Below are 19685 nucleotides of genomic sequence, written 5' to 3'. Positions count from 1 at the left end.
GCACACACACGCACGCACACACACAACGCGCACACACACACACACCCTCCCTGAGAGGCATGCACACTCCAGCAGACACACAGACGCACAGTCATGCACAGACACCGCCAACTTTTTCAGAGCCCCCTTCGAGCTCTCTGCCTCGGTTTCTTTTTAGACCTTGATGCATGAGGGATCATTTGAGAAGGGCGTGGGGCTGAGAGGAGCAGCTGGGGGAGGAAGAAAAGGAAGGAAGGAAGGAGAGGGGAAAGTTTGTTGCTTCTCCTGCCTCCAAGTTTTTTCAGCGAGAACTTCTTGGCTTGTATGCTCTTCACCTCTCCTTGTTCTCTCTGTCTCTCTCTCTGTCTCTCTCCAGTCCTCCTATTCTCCCCTTCCTGCTGTTTAGCTCTGACTCAAAGCAAATACAATTAAGCCAAAGTGGAGAACGACACACACACACCCCGTGTGTTCAGGCGCCTTGAACTTTTTCACGTTTTGTCGCACTACAAAACCCAGGGTATTTCATCGGGATTTCTTGGGATAGACTCACACACAGTAGCATAGGCCTGTGGAGTGGAAGTGGAAATGACGCGTCGTTTTAAAACAATGTTTAAAACGGAAAATAAAGATAAAAAGTGTGAGTTTCATCTCAGCATAAATGTGACTGTTTGTGCGAAAGCCACAAAGTGTATAGCCCAGCCACAAAGCAGGGTTGGGCTATAGAACAATGTTCCAAGACTTAAACATTGCATGAGGCACTGTTCAACCTGTCACTAAATGGAAAGAGTATGACACACCTGCAAGCCTACAAAGACAGAACTGTCCACCTAAAGTACCTGTGAAAGGAGAGTCTTAACCAGAGGAGCAACCTAGAAACCAATGGTAACTCTGGAGGAGCAGCAAAGATCGTCAGCTCGGCCTGAAAAACGTCTTGACAACACAGCTACACAGGGGAAGTGTTATGTGTTTCCCAGTCACATTGTATCATTTTATAGTACAATCAAGTAATGCTGTACTTGACTTAAAAGAAATCTGACTGCTCAATTTAACGCCTTGAAATTGGGCTTTTGTCTCTTTAAGAAAGCCTCGCTCTTTCTATTCTACGGCCTTAATGAATTTATCACAACATTGTTCCTCTATTAATCCTTTGCCCACAATTTTACCAGTGTTGCACTGAGGAATAGTTTACTGAGTTCAGCATATGCGCAGTTCCACCAGGTGAAGTTTGCTAATTGCTGCTGACTAGTCTGAAGGAGCTGAGTGGAGGCGTAACAGGGGAAGGGAGCTCTGTGTGGCTCTGTGGCTCGGAGGAGGAGCTGCGTCGCCTAGGAGGTGCTCGAACCGACCAGACATTTTGCACAGCTAAATAGTTGCATTGGAAATAAGACCGGTATTTGTATTTGTGCAGTCGTGATTGCTGCGACATGCAGTCAGCCGTTCAGTTTACCAACAAAAGACTAAGAAGTTGTAAACAGTTTGTCATTGTCACTTTGTTGTCACAATAAGTACCACGAAATATCATTTGGCTGTAATTGCAACAAAATATGACTGAACAATGTATTGACTCGGGTTTACAATACAAATGAATGCTTCCTAGATTTCTACTTCTGAAAAAAAAAGGATGTATCGTTTTCTTTCTACTGCAACAACTTTATGTTAGTCTGTCACACAAAAGGACATAAAAATTTATGGTGAATGTGAAAAATAAGAATGAGTTCTAGGGAGTATCGGTACTATTTCAAGGTCCTTTATTCTCCTTTTAAACTCGTATATTTAACACACCGGCAGTGAATGGGCCAAAGTCTTGATGTGCCACGTCTGGAATAAAGTTACAGTAACTTGGCTGTGTTCATTTGTCAGGAAAAGGTGTGTACACGAGTGAGTGAGTAGCATTAAAAAAAAAAAAAATAAATAAATAAATAAAAAAAACTTTTCAGAAATTGCATAACAGTGGCAGCACAGGTAGTAGACACAGAGATTCCACTGAATTTCCTTCAGCAGGAAGCTCTGAGTAGAGATGCTGGCAGAAACAGGAAGGGTTCGAGGCGAAGAGAAAGAAGGCTGTAAGAATACGCATGCACTGAGGCACGTATGTGTGGGTGTATGTGTGTGCGCGCGCGCGCGTGTGTGTGTGTTTCTGTGAGACTGTGGGACAGGGGAGAGACTGACACAGACGGATGTGAGAAACGAAGGAAAATGAGTGGGAAGAAGAGGGAAGTGCGAGCGAGAGACGCAGTCTGGTGACACACTGCAGCAAAATGCGGAGCATGAATGCCGTCCACTGTTAACCACATATCTAGCCTGCACAGCTGCGTTCCTGCCCACCCCCTCTCTGCCACAGCACTCGCACTAGAACGGACGAGCACACACACACACACGCACACAGACAGACACACACGCACACATGCACGCGAGTGTGCACACGCGCGCGGGTGCACACTCCCAGGTCTTTGTCACCGCTTCTCGAGAAAGGGGGAAAGCCCAAGCAAGGCTGCAGGGAAGACATTGCAACATACATTCTAAAACAATCTTTTATTCAGTTCTGTTGAGAGAAAGTAAGACACATGCACTGAGACCATTTTTCTTATCTTTTGAGAAGAAAAACAATCATAAAAATTCCTTTTTGGTGGCAATTTTCTATAGGTTTAAAGAAACAGGGACCTAACTTATCATGGCAGGCTCAACAAGATTAACATGCATTTTTATTTAAAATAACACCAAGAATTGCTACAGAGCAATACATGCATATTTAAATTAGTTTTTCTACAATGAAGACTGAAATGTTGCTCATGTTCAGGATCTGGTCCTGCTGTCATGTATAACAAACCAGACAGGGATCTGCAACAGGTACAACAGAGAATAAATGAAGAATGTACAACTAAAAGCATACGGCTCGTAAAAACCTTTTGATCTGTTTCCTTTTATGTCGATTAGCTAATTTAATTATGCAATATAAACACAAAATCCCCATGTAAGCAAAGTCATACCTTCCTAAAGCAATCTATCGAGCAGGAATTGGTTGTGTATTATCATGACAGGCATGCTGCAGCTGAAATAATGAGCCATTTAATTTCTTGGACACTCTGTGAAAATGTAATACTGTTGAAATACATATTATGTAACTGTAATGCAAAAAGAAAGAGATGAAGCTGGCAAATAGAGACATGAGCGGTGGATGGAAAAAAAAAATCAGGACAGAGTGTAGGCAGCAGGCGGTAGGAGTTAGCAGAACATAAAAGATGTAATTGGCCACCATGAAGTCACCCACGGGTTTGTTGAAAAGCATTCTGAGGGCTAATTTTGGAGAAAAGGTCGATTTTGGACAATTGTCATGCCTGTGGAAATTTCCAGTTGATAGCGTTAGTTGTATTGAAGAAACATGTTTTGTGTTAAGATGTCCTGAGGCTACTGAGTTCATTTTGAACTCAATAGCACTTTGAACTGCCTCGTTGCTGAAAATGTGCTGTATGAATTAAATTACCTTACCTTGAACAGGCTGAGCTACTCAGATCCGGACCATTGTCCAGCTTGTGTAAAACTAAAACAAGTCTATCTTTAACAAAGCTTTAACTCCAAATTAGTCTTGCTTGACCCTGAGCTGACTGATTACTACTGGCCTGTATGTCATTAAGTAGGCCTTTGTATCGTCCTACAATATTGTAGGACAACAATATTGTCCTACAATTATTGCTGTAGGACAATCATTTTGTCCTACAACAGCTCCTTATACACAGAGTGATGCCGACTCTGTTTCTAAGAAATAATTACTGACCGAAGAAAAGACAGTTTTGACATTAAGAATCTGCTGAAATCCTAGTTTTGAGCCTCTCAGAATCACACTGAAATTAAAGGATCCGTGTGAGAAATACAGAGTTAATATACATTACATAACCAACATGTGATGAGCTATATTTTGGGTGGCAGAAAACCATAATTTTAGATGTTTGATGTGCGTCTCTAAATCTACAATACCGGTAAAAAAAAAAAATTAAATCACTCGTGGCAATGAGCATTTTTCACAAATGATTCAATTAAAACTGTGACCCTACTTGCAAATATTTAGCTCTCTTGTCGCTGAGAAGGTTTGATGCATACATTTGCAATGCATGGACTTTATCTAGTAATATATATATATATATATATATATATATATATATATATATATATATATATATATATATATATATATATATATATATATATATATATATAGTCTCATAAGTTTATTAAAACACAGAACAACGTTACTGTGTACAAAGTGGACTCAGAAGAAGCCGAAATGTGAAATCTGACAAAAATGTGACCTTTAAAAGGCAGAAGTAAGATTTCAAATGTTTAGCAAAAAAAAAAAAAAACTTTTCTTTTCATGCATATGCGTGCGTCACTGGGTCCCTTTGCAAGGGAAGAAAAAAAATAATTAGATGACCACATCGCTGCACACAGGCAAGCAAGTAAGCAAGAAAGGAAAGATAATTTGCTGCTTTTAAACTAGTCCTCATTTAGCTGGAAGAGCAGAGCAGGGCCACTCAACCACTCTGATGACTCAGGTCTGATAACTGCCCTGTGATGTAATGCCTCAGGGAGAAACTGAAAGCTTCAGGCAGCACACAGACATACACACACTCCATCAGACACGCTGGCACCCAGACGTGCAAACTCACACATCAACACTTTTAAGGTAAATAGACCCACTCGCCCTGCAGGATTGAACTGCATTTTACTAATTTACTAATCCATTCCTCACACACTGACAGAGGAATAACACAGCAGGACAGGTGGAGGACAAGCACAGGCAGACAAAGAGATTCTGTTTCGTGTGTGTGCACCTCCAGCGGCCAGCTCACATTCACATCAATCTTTTTGTCTCTGACTATATAAATAGCTACACCGGTATTACGTTCACATTACGAGCCATTACATCAGATAGGAGTTACTAAAAGACTATTGGCCATTAGGCATGCTCTTCAGGAGCACATTAGACACGAATGATGCGAAGCATTTGAAAGCAACCTGTGGAGCAGCTGTGTTAGCGAGAGGAGTCTCTGTTGGCAAAACAGTGGAGGGAGAAGAGAGGAACAACACTCCAAACCACAGTTGGAGCCAAAAATAGACGTTTTAGATAGAGTCTCCAGTGTCCATCCACGCAGGCATATTCAAATTCAGCACTGATGCCTGCACCAGTGTGACCTTTTTCTGGAGAAGTGAAACAAAAGAGGAATTATATTTCATTAGTCTGTCCGGGCAGGGACTTTCTAATCACAAGATAGGCTTTCAGTTTATGCTATTTCGGGCCTGACCAAATCATAAACACAGGCCTTAAATGAACCGGAGCTGCTTATGACCAGAACATCTGTTTTTTTGTTTTTGTTTTTTTTTTTTTTTTTAAGAATAAGGGTGTAACAAGTGTCATAAAACCTTGTAAAATTAAAACATTCATGAACGCAAAGTATGTCTCATAAGCTATTATGAATGCTGGATATGAAGGATTTCAACATTAACAACCTATTTGAGACCGGCGATTTCAGGAAAAACAAGAAGCAGTTCCTGAAAATACCTTGATTTTGTTAGAATGCATCCAACAAAGTCAGAGTAATGACTGCACCAGTCGTTGAGTTAGACAAAAATTTGTAACATTAAGGAGGGCACATATCTCGAAAATCATCATACACTGCAAACACTTGCACTTGAAAATCTGCACTTGGAACCTCACAGAGAACCCGTATCCACGTCTTCTCCACTCAGCTACTCCAGACTAGCGGCAGCGGCAATTAGCAAGCACCTGGTGGAACTGGAGTCTGCTGAGCTCATCACACAAACCATTTCTCAGTCCACCGCTCATACAAACTGATGCTGACGGCACAATGGGAAGCATTGTTGTGACGATGTGCTGAAGGCGGAGTGTTGAAAAGAGCGGGCGCTTCTTAAAGAGACAGAGGCCAGTTTCAAGGCTTCAAGTTATGAAGTCAAATTTCTTTTAAGTCGTGTTTGATAAATTCAGCATTTTTATAACAACTGATGGTAGCACAGTTACTTGATTGTGCTATAAAATGACGCTATGTGCCTGGAATATACATAATACCGCCCCTTTTGAGACGTTTCATTTTTTCACAGGTCGTCACGTCTTGCATGTGCTGCAGAGTGAGCATTTTGCTCTACCAGCCGCCTCTGCTTTTCCAAACGTCTGCGTGTTTTTCCAGAAAAGAACTGGAACCCTTGATTGCTGGATTTGGCACAATCAACCCACGTTGGCCCCCCCAAATTCCCACTAACAAGTAACTTCCATAAAAGCCCTCTCTGACTGTAATGCTGTGCTGTGTGTGGTCTGGGCTGCCCCTGGAAATGTCCCAGATGATGAGATGGAGACACAAAAACCTGAATGGGCCTTGGACAATTGGCTGTCCTCACTTAGCGCCTGCAGTCAGCAGGAGTGGGAGACACGGGCCAAGAAAACTCTGCTGACTCAAGAGGAAGACCCACTGAACTGTCTATTGTCATCTAATTACAGCGTCAAATTGGGACCCTAGTTACAGAGGCCTGTCTGAGCTCTGGACCACGAAAAGGCTCAGAGATGTTTAGTGATATCCTTATAAATGAAGTGATTAAATCTAGATTTATTTTTTCCCCATTAACTTTCCAGCAAAGGGTGTCCAATCTTCAGTTTGTGTCACCATCACTACAGAGAGTCAACAATCTGAAGGAAGTAGAAAGATGGAGGATGACAATTCAGGATATGTGTGGGAGTGAACAACATTCCTGTTAGCGCTAAGCTAAAAGGCAATTTCATTGCATTCAGTCTTCTCTTGTTCAAAAATACTTAGACAAATCAAACTGTAACTGGTTAATTCTACATTGATCACATACATTTTGAAACAAAGTTTTAATATGTAAAAGCACAAGAAAGAAAACATTTTTGGCATGGCAGATGTTCTACCAAAATATATTTACAGGAACCTTCCTTTCACCGACTGCCAGCAAAGCCTGGGCAGCAAATGTTCTCTCAGACCACTGATGATCTGAAGCCATTGTCCGATTACAGCAGGGAGGGGGTAAAAGGACGGAGACATTCTAATTGGGCAAACAAAGAGTGACACTGCTGACGGGATTTTATGAATAGCGTGGAAATGGTCCACTTGCTCCATTGCGAGCTCCGGTAGTTGTTGTGTGGTCACTGGTTGAATTTAACCATAAGCTTAAAAACCGTGTTTATGTTTGATTTGACTGAGAAACTCACTTGTGAAATTGCACTGTAAATCGAAACAAAAAAATTTATGTTTTACTACACCAGGAAAAGTCAGCAGTACCAAAAAAAAAGCAAAGACACTGACTCTTTTACCAGATATTTGGTGTAGGGCAAGGTTCTCTTTGCCAAAAGGGAACAGGACCATAATAAGATATGAAATCTTCACACATGCATAATTTTGAACTATATTTTTAAAAGATGGCACTTTTTTAACAACAGTAAACAATACTTAGTTGCACTTTTTTTTTTTTTTTTGCTATGTTTCCATCTTGGCTATATTAAAAGGTGGTGCTTATACCAAAAGGCAATGCAGCTATTCAAAGACTGAAAATGCCTTTGTAAAAGAATCACTCGATTAACAAATGATTTATCTTGCTGTAGGACATTGTGCATTGTCTTAGTCATAGATCCTTAAACATTAATACAACTTGTAACATATTTTCTTTAGATTTCTAGTAGATCACTTCCTCTCCTGTTCTACTGAATTCCTGCTTTCCATTCTATCCCTTCACAGCAGCAGTTTCAGAAATCTGAGCTGTCCTACTTTTCCCAGACACAGTAAGAGAGACATAGAAGGAGTGAACCAGAGAGAGAGGATGGAGAGAAGGCTAAGAGAGAGGAAAATGCAGTCTCCATGACCTACATGAGTCCGGAAGCTGTGCTCAGTTCTGGCCAGATGAAATAGCTACAGGCAGCAACACATAGCTGTCTTTGTGAAAGGCTCAAACACAAACAAATACAGACATTTGCATATTCAAAGCTGCATGAAAACTCTTGAGCACAAAAATTATTAAGGAAGAAGCTTAAATACGTCATATATTAATAAACTCACCATGCACAAGCTCCAAATGTACAAATATATCCACGTAAATAATAACTAATTATTCTTAATTCGTTTTAATAATTCAGCTATAAACTCTAATGTCTCAGGTTTTCAAATTAGTGGCAGGAGTAATGGATACTCATAGTTTCACGTGGGAATAGCATGATCTTAAGCAGGAACCAGGAATGGGCCAATAAAGACACACGTTCCATTTTTTCCATCCAATAAAACAACATCCAGTCATTGGGAGTGATGCCTATTGCTGTTACAGATAAAGCCTGAAGAAAAAAAAGTGGTAAATACTTTCTCTTCTTTCATGTTTTACTTCCATAGTAGTGCCTGCACAAAGCTAATCTCACCACACACATTGCCCTGAAAACACCGTCTCCATAGCGACATGCGGTAGCGACGTCATGATACCGTAGAAATGTTTGCCTTCAGTAGGGACAGTGAAACTTGTTAGGATTGATGGGACAATGGACGTGGCCAAACAGAGGGAAAGGCTGGAAGAAAACTTTTAATAGAAAGAGGAGTGCTGTCGATCCCTGTGTGCGGCGACCGGCTTTCAGAAAAAGAATGCCAGTTTTCCAGTTAGACATGGTGGTGTTACGGTCTGCAGCTGCTCTGCTGCCTCAGAATCTAGAGGACTTGCAGTTTTTGATGGAATAATGAATTCTAATTTTGACCAAATAATCCTGACGGAGAATGCCAAGCCAACAGGCTGTGACCTTAATCTGAAGTGCTCTTGGGTTATCCAGCAGCACAATGATCCAAAGCATGCTAGCAAAGTCTGGAATAAATGGCTAAGAAAAAGGTTTTGGTACGGCCAAGTCAAAGCCTCGACTTATTTCTGACTGAGATGTGGGAATGTGATTCTTAGCTGGTGATTTGTGCCAGAAATTTGTAGAATGTGGCTCAATTAAAACAATTCCAGGAACAAAAATGGGTCCAAAACACCCTGAGAGCAGCGTAGAAGATTCATTTGCAGTTAGAGTAAACTTGCGATGGCAGTCATCGGCGCCAGGTGCCACAACCAGTTGATAGGTTTAGGGAGAAAATTCATTTTCACGTAGGGCCAGGTTAATTTGGGCAGTTCCTTCCCTGAAACGGAAATTTGTTTGATGATCTGAAACATGTGAGTCAGATAGAAACAAAAAACGAGAAGAGACAATGGTACAGAAACATTGTTAAAGCTTAGCATCTTCCACTCTAAGCATTCACTGTTTCTTTCATTAATAGGTATTGCAATAATTAATGCAATTCGCCAGATCTGCATTGCATTCCATGCAGTTTTTGACTCTATGCGTCTTGGCGACAGGTGAAGCACATTTTGCACCACAAATACATTTACACAACCTAGAACCTGCTGCTATAATTCAAATGGCATTTCGCTGATGCGAACTGAACAGGTCTATATTTCTTAAAACTAACTCTTTTCTCAGACTAATCATCATGTCTTACTGTAGTTGTAAACAGAACATGTGTTTGTGGCTGTTTGTGTTAGCGTCTCTGCTGCAGTGGAGCAGTAGCAGGTCTCGCTCGCAGGTCCAAGCATGTTTCTATTTAGCAGCTGGGGAAGAATATGGCGCTGACACATGAGATGTTCCAGACTAAACCGCAACCTGTCTGGCTCCCCTCCAAGTCAGATTTGTTCAACAGCAGTGAAACAATTTGTATTTCACAACATGAATACTGCAAATCCACTCAGTCACTCAGCAAACCAGCCTGCATGTAAGCTGGTTTGCTTTTGTCTAAAGGTACAAGAAAGCAGGGCTATGTTTGCTGACAAAAGGTTTCTGTAGAGCCGAAATGCTCTTTTTTTTCTTTTACCTCTGCTACAAAGCATGCGAGTGAAGTACGGTCTGTGTGAGACAAGATGCAATACTGGGAATAATGGAGCCAACAAGCCATGCATGGTTTGAATTAGAACACATGAATGCACACATACACAAATTCAATAAAACCGAATGCTATTTATACTTTTATGTGTGCAAATAATCACAAAGAAGCCAGGCTTCCAAGTTGCAGCCACACAAAATCACACAAACTTTGCTGTCCTGTGATTACACTGTGCAAGTACCTATATGTGCGCATTTCATTCCATCTCATCTCACTTTAAGATCCATTGAAAAGGCAAGCAGGCTGCAGGATGAGTGAGCCAGCAGATTTCCAGCACTGCATCACCTTTGATCTCTGCACACAGCACAGCTTGCAGAAAGCCTCAGCAACGAGAAGCAGAGCTCACACAGACATAAACACACCGTCAAGCGCTCTCGCAAGGGGCACATGCGAAAGTGTTTCTGCTCGTAAAGTCGAGCGCACATGCACGTTACACACACACACACACGCTCACACACACAGAGTACACAAACCAGAACCGCCTCATAGGCACGGCCCTGCTCTTAAATACACACACTTATACACAGGGCCACAGATTTTCTCACACATCGAGGCCAACAGTTTGGCCACTGATAGCATTCCAATCTTTTACAGTGGAAAAGTCTGCCCTTTGACACACACGCTATTCCTAACGGGGTAGCAGCAACAAGATAGCGTGCAGAACTGCAGCAAGTAGGCGCCAATCTGTGCCCATCATTTACATGTCATGGACAGTATGTTCAGTAACATGCTGTTGATATGTCCTAAGTAACTGAACTCTCAATACTGGATAAAGTCACTTCAGCTAAATCTGACGACGCTTCATCAGCAATTTTTGCTGGATTTCACTTTGTGTTGTCTCTTTTCTTCCTCAGTCACAAGGTACCCTATATTTGAAAAAAGACATGTTCTAGTATGCCACTATATGTATATCCCTTTCTATTTCACAACATTAGAGTATGACACACAGCTAAAGTCATGTTGGTAGTGGTCCAAAGAAGAGACAGGAAGTCAGAGTTTATAGAACATGTGTGCAGATACTAAACATCACAGTGGACTGCTGTCAGTTCTTACAAATGGCAACTACCCGGTTCTATATTCTGAAACATCCTGCAGATTAAAAAAATATATATATATATTCAAATAAACCACTGCACATTTCCATGAGACTGCATTTAAAGAACAGTACAGAATTGTTTACTTTGAGTCTGACGCTCCAGTTCTGCAGATCTCGGAGAACTGCCGTCCTTTCAGAGTGTACATTGAAAAAAGGCAAGCAAGGGAGATGAAGGCTGAGTCTTGAGAAATGAGGGAAAACAGGGATGGGGGTTGGGAGTCATATGGTCATGTCAAACAGCTTGGCCAACGATTCCTGACAGCGCCGCACTACATCCTCATGTCTACCTCACAGAGGCTGAGGAATGAGGCAAGGAGGAGCAGAGAGAGACAGGCATTAGAGTCTGTCAGAAAGCGCCGGGAGGCTGGAAAATTCAGTAAACTTAAACAGAGAAACTGAAAAGCAATTTGGCAGTGGATATTTGGAGGGCAGGAAGACGGATAGACACACAACAGACAAGAAAACGACCTCGGTGGAGAGACGGAGATAAGCGAAAAGGGGAAAAAAAAGAGGCTCTAAATAGGGCACATGTGGTTCTAATGATGAAGGTCAGAGGTCTTGGAGAGTGGGCACAATAATTTACCTTCTCCAGAGCCCCCTTGTCAAACCTAAAACAAATCACCATCTCCTTTATGGATCCTAACCACTGGAAAGCAGATAATATTTTTTTTTTTTTTTTTTTTTTAAGTTAATACTTCTCGTGTCTCTAAAGTCGGTCCTGTGAAGATGTGAGAGTGAGAAGGCTCCTTGGGAGAGTTCTCTGTGGAAAAAGGTGCTGAGTTGAATTTCCACTGAAGAACAGCTACAATGAGCCATACTTTCCATTGCTATCAACAATGTAGAGACACTGCCAGTGCTGTAAATAGTTTGCAGAGCTCACAAAGGGGCTCGCGAGTGTAAACACACATGTGTCTAAATGACTAACACCCGAATGCATGCATGGATGCACATCACTCTTACATGAGTTTACTTGAGTTTATATACAGTGCGCTGTAAACACAAATAATCAATTAAAATTTCCGTTGCTTTGCACAGTATTGTTCTCTCTTGGTAGTTTGGAAAACAAATTATGAGGGAAAAGTTCATCACCTTTCGCATGTTTTAGGTTTTTTATGCATTCAAAGCGGTTTGGAGTATATTTAGCCACATGGTGTCTTTGCTTACATTCATGGTTTTATAACAACTAACAAAACTGATCTGTTGTAATTAAATAAAAACACATTTTTAAAACGAATTAAAACAAACGGTTATGTGACGATCCAATCCCGGGTGTCTATGTTCTTACCAAAGCATGTAAAAGTCACATTATTCTGTACGTTTTGTTTGTGGAGGATTAACTGGGACCACCCTGAAATATGCTACAAGAAAAAAATTCCAACAACACTGTATTAACACATCGCCACCAGGAAGCAGATGTGAATATACCATACTGAAGACTGTGGCTGTAGAGTGTTTACCACACCCAGGTTTGTTTCTGTCAGACTTATAGAATCAAGAAATCACTCTTATACAGCATGTCTGACAACATGAAGTAGACACAAAGATCTTATGATTCAAAACTGACAGAGACTGAAACAGCTTCAATGGCAGAGTTTTAGGGCTGAATCCACTGCTCACAAAAACAGCATACAGAGAGTCAAACACGGTGGTGGCAGCGTGATGGTGTGATGGTGATGCTGCTTTTCTGCTTGACGACTTGCCGTAATTGATGGCAATCACGAGTTCTTCTTTCTTTCAGATAATGCTGAAGGGGAAGCCCCATCCAGCCAATTTCTAAATCTCAAAAACAAGTTCACCTCTGAAGGACAAAAACAAAAACACAAAACGAAATATTTCAGAAAGTCATCGTCAATGTTTGGATTGAAATCCAACTGATATGCAGAGACATGACTTTAAACAGAGTGTTCATACTCATAAACCATCCAATTCGCCTAGACTAACAATTTCTGCAGAGAAGAGTGGACCAGTCATGCACTAGGCTCATTACCAATGCTCCTTGACAGTTATAATGATTTATTGGATTTAGCTTGGTTGTTTATAATGCCAGACACCACAGATGAGTAATCAACACAGCATGTAGAGCCACTGCTCATCCCTTTCTAAAAGCGGTGTAGTAAATCTTTTAATTCTGTTTTATTTCACTCCCTGCAGTGAGCTACGATGAAGTTTTTATCAAATGCCATCGTATTTTATCTTTCTAACATTAGATCTTTCAGTATTCATATTCAGTGATCATAACTTTTTCCTACACAATCATGTTCCCTGTACATTCGACTGATACTCCAAACAAGAACATTATACATACATTCCAGAGCCATGCCATAAATAGCAACATGGTGTGATTAATGCAAGTTAGTTAGCTCTGTTTGTACTCCTCTGTCTGCTTCAGTCCCAGGATTTTTATTTTTTTTACTGTGCTACTAACAGGCCATGTGAGAATGACATTCCCAATCCCGAGCCACAAGCTACAATAAACTGGCGTCTAATTATTTACGAGCCTAGCCTGCTTTACTTATTTACAACCGGGGCACAGCAAGTCATTAAATTCACAACAACTTTGTACAGCAATAAACTTTGACCTATTTACCATAAGGAAAACCTGAGCTGCTGAGTTTGTACCACAGCTTGTAACTCAAGCTTGAAAATTTCCCCCAAAGAGAAAAATCCCCAAAACATTCCCACTAAACGACAACGAAAACGACTCGAAGCTTCCAAAACCTTATTCCCACATTAACGAGCGACACTTTTTTTTATGTAACTGATGCTAATTAAAACCTAAACCTCTCCAAGTTTAGGTGCTAAGTGAATGGGGAGGTTGCATCAGTCCACAAAGTGAAAACCGAGATGACATCTGAGAGGGCAAAATGCGGCGCACATTGAAGTCAGACTTGTGTTTTGGTTTATAATGAATTAACTGGAACTGCAGTGTGTGATTGTGGAGGAGAAGTAGTAGAGGCCTTGAAAAGAAAAGCCCCAGATCCCAGCCAGGGGAAGTATTTATGAGAAACCGTCTGCCCTCGTATTACTGTAAACCGCTATGTTGCCGTAACCAGAAATGGCTGCTTCCATATGAGGACCATTAACGGCGAGAACGACGGTGGGTGGGAGGGGGGCGGGGGTGTTCTGGTTTCCAGTAACAGATAGGAGAGCATAAGTCCAGACGTGTGTGCAGGTGCGCATGTAGACGAACACAAAAACCTTTAGCTCCTCGCTTTATTAGCTTTTCCACAAGGCAAAAAAAGAAGTAAAAAACAAACAAACAAAAAAAAAACAATCAAATTATTCTATTTATGCACTTCACCACCACTTTATTAGGCACACCTGTCCAACTGCTTGTGATCAAAAGCAGCCCCTTAGCCAATTACTTGTCAGCAACTCACAGCCTGGCAAAAATGAGTTGCTGATGTTCAAACTGAGCTCCGGGTTAACTGGTAGCTAAAATAAGTACCTGTTACAACTCAGATATGCAGAATCCCATCTATGAATGTAACATCAGCAGATGAGCTACAGCAGTTCAGAGTCACAATGTTGACAGTAACAGAGTATTTAGAAACCCCTGGAACTTTGCATGAGATAATCCGACAAAAAGAAATGCATCATTTTCTATGAGAATCTCCAGCATTTTGCTCCGTCCATCTTTCTATCAAGTCTGACCAGCTTCCCAAAGCAACTACTTTTATTTGGGGTTTTCAGACTAAAAAGGGCTCAATACAAATGTGCAAATTTGAGTTTTTTTGAATTACTATTACTTCCAAGGAAAATCAAAAACAATGTTTCTATTTCCTTTTAATATACCACTATGCTACATTTTTGTTGGCCCATCATAAAATTCCAATAAGAATAGTAGTTTAAGATTAAAATGACAAAATGTGACAAAGTTTCGTAGGGATATAAATGCTTGGCACCGCACTGAACAAATACAGTGTCTTGTGCCGCTAAACAGCCAGGGCGTGATGTTGGACTCACATGATTTTCTGAAGAAGATTCTCCAGGAGGTAGTGACCCAGGACTGAGGACCGGGGAACTCGCAGGACTGCACAGCTCAGGGAAAGGGTTGGGAATGGCTGGGAGAGACGACGTCCTGAACTGCTGCTCCTCCTCCTGCAACTTCCTGAACACCGAAAAATAGAACAGAGACCTTTGTGTTGGAATTTTCCTTTGTGAAGTTAGCAGGTTTTTTTTGCTCATTTTGTAAGCAACAGCACAAAAAAACAAAAAAAAAAAACAAAGCCAAAAACCACAACCTGGAGGTGCCTCCAATAAAGTGAAATGGGAAAAGTTTTAAATGAGCTGCTGAAACATGGGAAATTTGTGCTGGAGAGACCCACTGCGGTAGACGATCTCATCTGCGTTTCCGTCTGATCTGGCCATAATGAACGTTCCCGAAGCAAGTGGAAATCACAGCCTCCCATAGCCCGCGCACTAATTTCTTGAAATATTTATCATACATCAATTCTACAGGTGCTGGTCATAAAATTAGAATATTGTGATAAAGTTCATTATTTTCCATAATGTCATGATAAAAATTAAATTGTCATATATTTTAGATTCATTGCACACCAACTGAAATATTTCAGGTCTTTTATTGTTTTAATTTTGATGATTTTGGCAAACAGCTCTTGAAAACCCAAAATCCCTGTCTCAAAAAATTAGAATATTATGAAAAGGTTCTCTGAACGAGCAATAAAAATAATCATCTGAATCAACAAAGTAACTCTAAACACCTGAAAAAGATTCCTGAGGCCTTTAAAAACTCCCAGCCTGGTTCATTACTCAAAACCGCAATCATGGGTCAGATTGCTGACCTGACTGCTGTCCAGAAGGCCATCACTGACATCCTCAAGCAAGAGGGTGAGAAACAGAAAGAAATTTCTGAACGAATCGGCTGTTTGCAGAGTGTTATATCAAGGCACCTCAGTGGGAAGTCAGTAGGAAGGAAAAAGTGTGGCAGAAAACGCTGCACAACGAGAAGAGGTGACCGGACCCTGAGGAAGATTGTGGAGAAGGGCCGATTCCAGACCTTGGGGGAAGCAGTGGACTGAGTCTGGAGTAGAAACATCCAGAGCCACTGTGCACAGGCGTGTGCAGGAAATGGGCTACAGGTGCCGCATTCCCCAGGTCAAAGGTCAAGCCACTTTTGAACCAGAAACAGCGGCAGAAGCGCCTGACCTGGGCTACAGAGAAGCAGCACTTTGGACCACTGTTGTCCAGTGGTCCAAAGTACTTTTTTCGGATGAAAGCAAACTTTGCATGTCATTCGGAAATCAAAGTGCCAGACTCTGGAGGAAGACTGGGGAGAAGGAAATGCCAAAATGCCAGAAGTCCAGTGTCAAGTACCCACAGTCAGTGATGGTCTGGGTGCCATGTCAGCTGCTGGTGTTGGTCCACTGGGTTTTATCAAGGGCAGGATCAATGCAGCAGCTATCAGAAGATTTTGGAGCACTTCATGCTTCCATCTGCTGAAAAGTTTTATGGAGATGAAAATTTAATTTGGTCTGGAATCGGCCCTTCTCCACAATCTTCCTCAGGGTCCGGTCACCTCTTCTCGTTGTGTAGCGTTTTCTGCCACACTTTTTCCTTCCTACTGACTTCCCACTGAGGTGCCTTGATATAACACTCTGCAAACAGCCGATTCGTTCAGAAATTTCTTTCCGTTTCTCACCCTCTTGCTTGAGGATGTCAGTGATGGCCTTCTGGACAGCAGTCAGGTCAGCAATCTGACCCATGATTGCGGTTTTGAGTAATGAACCAGGCTGGGAGTTTTTAAAGGCCTCAGGAATCTTTTTCAGGTGTTTAGAGTTACTTTGTTGATTCAGATGATTATTTTTATTGCTCGTTCAGAGAACCTTTTCATAATATTCTAATTTTTTGAGACAGGGATTTTGGGTTTTCATGAGCTGTTTGCCAAAATCATCAAAATTAAAACAATAAAAGACCTGAAATATTTCAGTTGGTGTGCAATGAATCTAAAATATATGACAATTTAATTTTTATCATGACATTATGGAAAATAATGAACTTTATCACAATATTCTAATTTTATGACCAGCACCTGTAAATCAAGACATCACATTAAAGCAGTTTTTTTTTTTTTTAAATAAAACAGATGCAGTCGGAGCCTCAAAGGGATTATTTGACAGATGGGGTTTAGTTCTTTTTATTTCTTTCTTTTTTTTTAAATGAGCAGGTCAGTTAGTGAAATTTCAGATCGGAAGTTAAAAAAAAAAAACATTGCAAAAGGCTTTTTTTTTTTTTTTTTTTTGCAATTCTCTTTGTCTATAGAACCCAGTGAGTTCAAAAGGGATCAGGCCTTTTGATGTTGTCCCATATGAGCCTGAGAGTAGGGTTATCCAGAGGTCAGTCCTGTATAATAGGAACTCCGGAGCCTGCATATGTGTGGGTGTGTGTTTGAGACACACACAGAGAGTGGGAGAGAGAGCACTCATAAGAAAGAATACTCCATTACCTGATCATCCCCCTCTGTTTCTCTCATACAGTCCGAGGGCGAAAAATAGGAACTGACACCAGCTTCCCTTTGAACCTGTTTGTGTGTAATGTATGCGTGAAGCTATACTTCTGCAGCCGAATTGTGTGCGTGCGTGTGTGTGCGTGTGTGTGTGTGTGCGTGTACGTGTGTGCGAGAATACCTACTTTTGAATGCACACACGTAAGGAGAACTCAAACAAAACCGAGTTTTTACTTTCTCCCCCTGCTGGTGTAGTCTGAGGCAAAGAAGGAGTGACAGGGAGGAACGGGTCATTCACAGGTTACAGACTAGAAACAGGGAAGAAATGTTATACCCAATTATAAAGAGGGCGTGAAAGGATGATAGTGTGCAGAGAAAGCTTTATTCTTAAATGAGGGGAGAAAAAAGGCTTGAGCTACGCATCAGTATGTGGCTGTGTATGAGTACAGAGAGGCTGAAAGCAGTTTCAGCTTGAAGTTTGTTGCCATACTTTTCTTGCCATAGGTACAAATAAAGCACTTTTTTAGACTTTGAACAAGTCTTTTTTTGTCATTCCAGCGGTATACCAGCAGTTTCACTTTTAGACTTTTTAGTTCTGAAAGTGAAAATCTGACATTGTGATAATACGGTACTTCCTTTTTCTAACTACAGCATGAAACAGAGATGGACAGAGAAACAGTCTGGTGATCGGCATCCAACATTTTGAACACACTCTCTGTTTATTGATAAAAAAGATCTTTTGTCCCCCCCTCCCCAGATCATTAAATATGAAATACATGTGTAAACATCGGCACTCTTCAGTGTGGAAGTTGTTACTTCTTAACTCGGTAGTATCTACAGTGTTTCAAAATTAAGTTAGATTAAACTATAAAGCATAAGAAGCTTCAAGAATGGAAAACGTATTTTCTCTGGGGGATGCTGACTGTTCTTTTAGTCTGCCATAATGAAATACATCTGGTTTCAAACAATCCCTTTTTCTCCAGCTGGACTACGCCTCGCATGCACGGTCTGCAGGGGGAGTGTCCTGTAAATTTGGCCCGTCGTAGATATCATGCATTTTTTGTATCAGTCCATTCGACAAACAGAAAGAGCAGCAAGGTAATACGAAAAGCACAAGCAAAAGTGTAGTTGAGTATAAAAAGATTTGATTTATTGCAAAGTGCTCCACAAACTTTAAGAAGTTTGTTTTGTGGGCTCTATTAGAAATGCTCTAACTCCATATCCATCTACTATCAACTGAGATTTGACATAGGGTGACATCCACTGTTTAAGTTAGGAATTTTAGTAAAAATATACACATCAGTAGGAAAGTCAATGACTTTCTTCGCATTCACATCAAAAATGTATTTTGCAATTGTTTACATAAAAAATATGAAAATTCAGCAGTAATTTTTCAAACAAACCTGCCTTTCCTACTAGGCTTCACAATCAGTAAGGGAAAGATCTATCCGGTAAGATGTCATGTACAGTTTCCCCATTTTTTTTTTTTTTTTTTTTTGTCACTTTATTATGACTCTCTCAAGGGATTTGCCAGGCATCCTTCGACTCCAACCACATATCTGGCAACCTTCAGTGAAATCCACTTGTGCTTCAGAGTAATCTTTTAACGTCATTAAGAAGGCCCACAAATTCTGTCTAAGGTCTCCCAGTCAAAACAAAGCTACGAGGTTCAAATTGCAGATAAATGGTGCAACAGATCTGCCGAACAACTCGCAATGTTTCACACGAAGCACTTTAAAGAACAACAGCTTAGTGAGTCGTAGAAAAGTGGCATAAAGCAGAATTATGGCATTTGTCTGCTTAGTTTTATTGCATAATCCAGGACAAAAGTACTTTGAGATAAAGAAAAAATAGTTAATCTTACTGAGATTAAAACAGATGACCTTTAATCAGAGAGTTTGTCTTTGGTGGATGTATGTTTGATTGAAAGAAATTGCTTGGGTATATTATGTCTTTTTTGTGAAAGAAAATGTTCTGTACTGTTTTTTTTTTAAAATAGTTTTTATTTAATTTTTTTTGTTTTTCTTAAATAAAGGATATTGTGTCAAGTAAGAAAAAATATAAAATAAGGAGGGCAGGGTTAAATAAGTTTATACTTTTGCCTGCTTCCTTTTCAAACAAATAGTTACAATGAGATAATCTAAACCAGAGGTTCCCAAACTGTGGGGCGCGCCCCCTAGGA

At 40.7% G+C, this 19685-nt stretch overlaps 1 protein-coding gene across 1 annotated transcript in view; it reads right to left on the bottom strand.

Moving 5' to 3' along the window:
• Positions 1 to 19685, bottom strand: part of grb10b (growth factor receptor-bound protein 10b) — an 84036-nt gene that overhangs the window by 19868 nt on the left and 44483 nt on the right. Inside the window, exon 5 of the mRNA XM_015001030.2 lies at positions 15004 to 15148. Coding sequence (XP_014856516.1) covers positions 15004 to 15148 — 145 coding nt within the window. The remainder of the gene's footprint in view (positions 1 to 15003; positions 15149 to 19685) is intronic.

Source organism: Poecilia mexicana, unplaced genomic scaffold (assembly GCF_051168715.1).
Source record: "Poecilia mexicana isolate PSO_F unplaced genomic scaffold, ASM5116871v1 scaffold_16, whole genome shotgun sequence".
In the NCBI taxonomy this organism is placed as follows: Eukaryota; Metazoa; Chordata; class Actinopteri; order Cyprinodontiformes; family Poeciliidae; genus Poecilia; species Poecilia mexicana.
The sequence above is the reverse complement of the archived record's forward strand: the minus strand, read 5'-3'. Positions and strand labels throughout refer to the sequence as shown.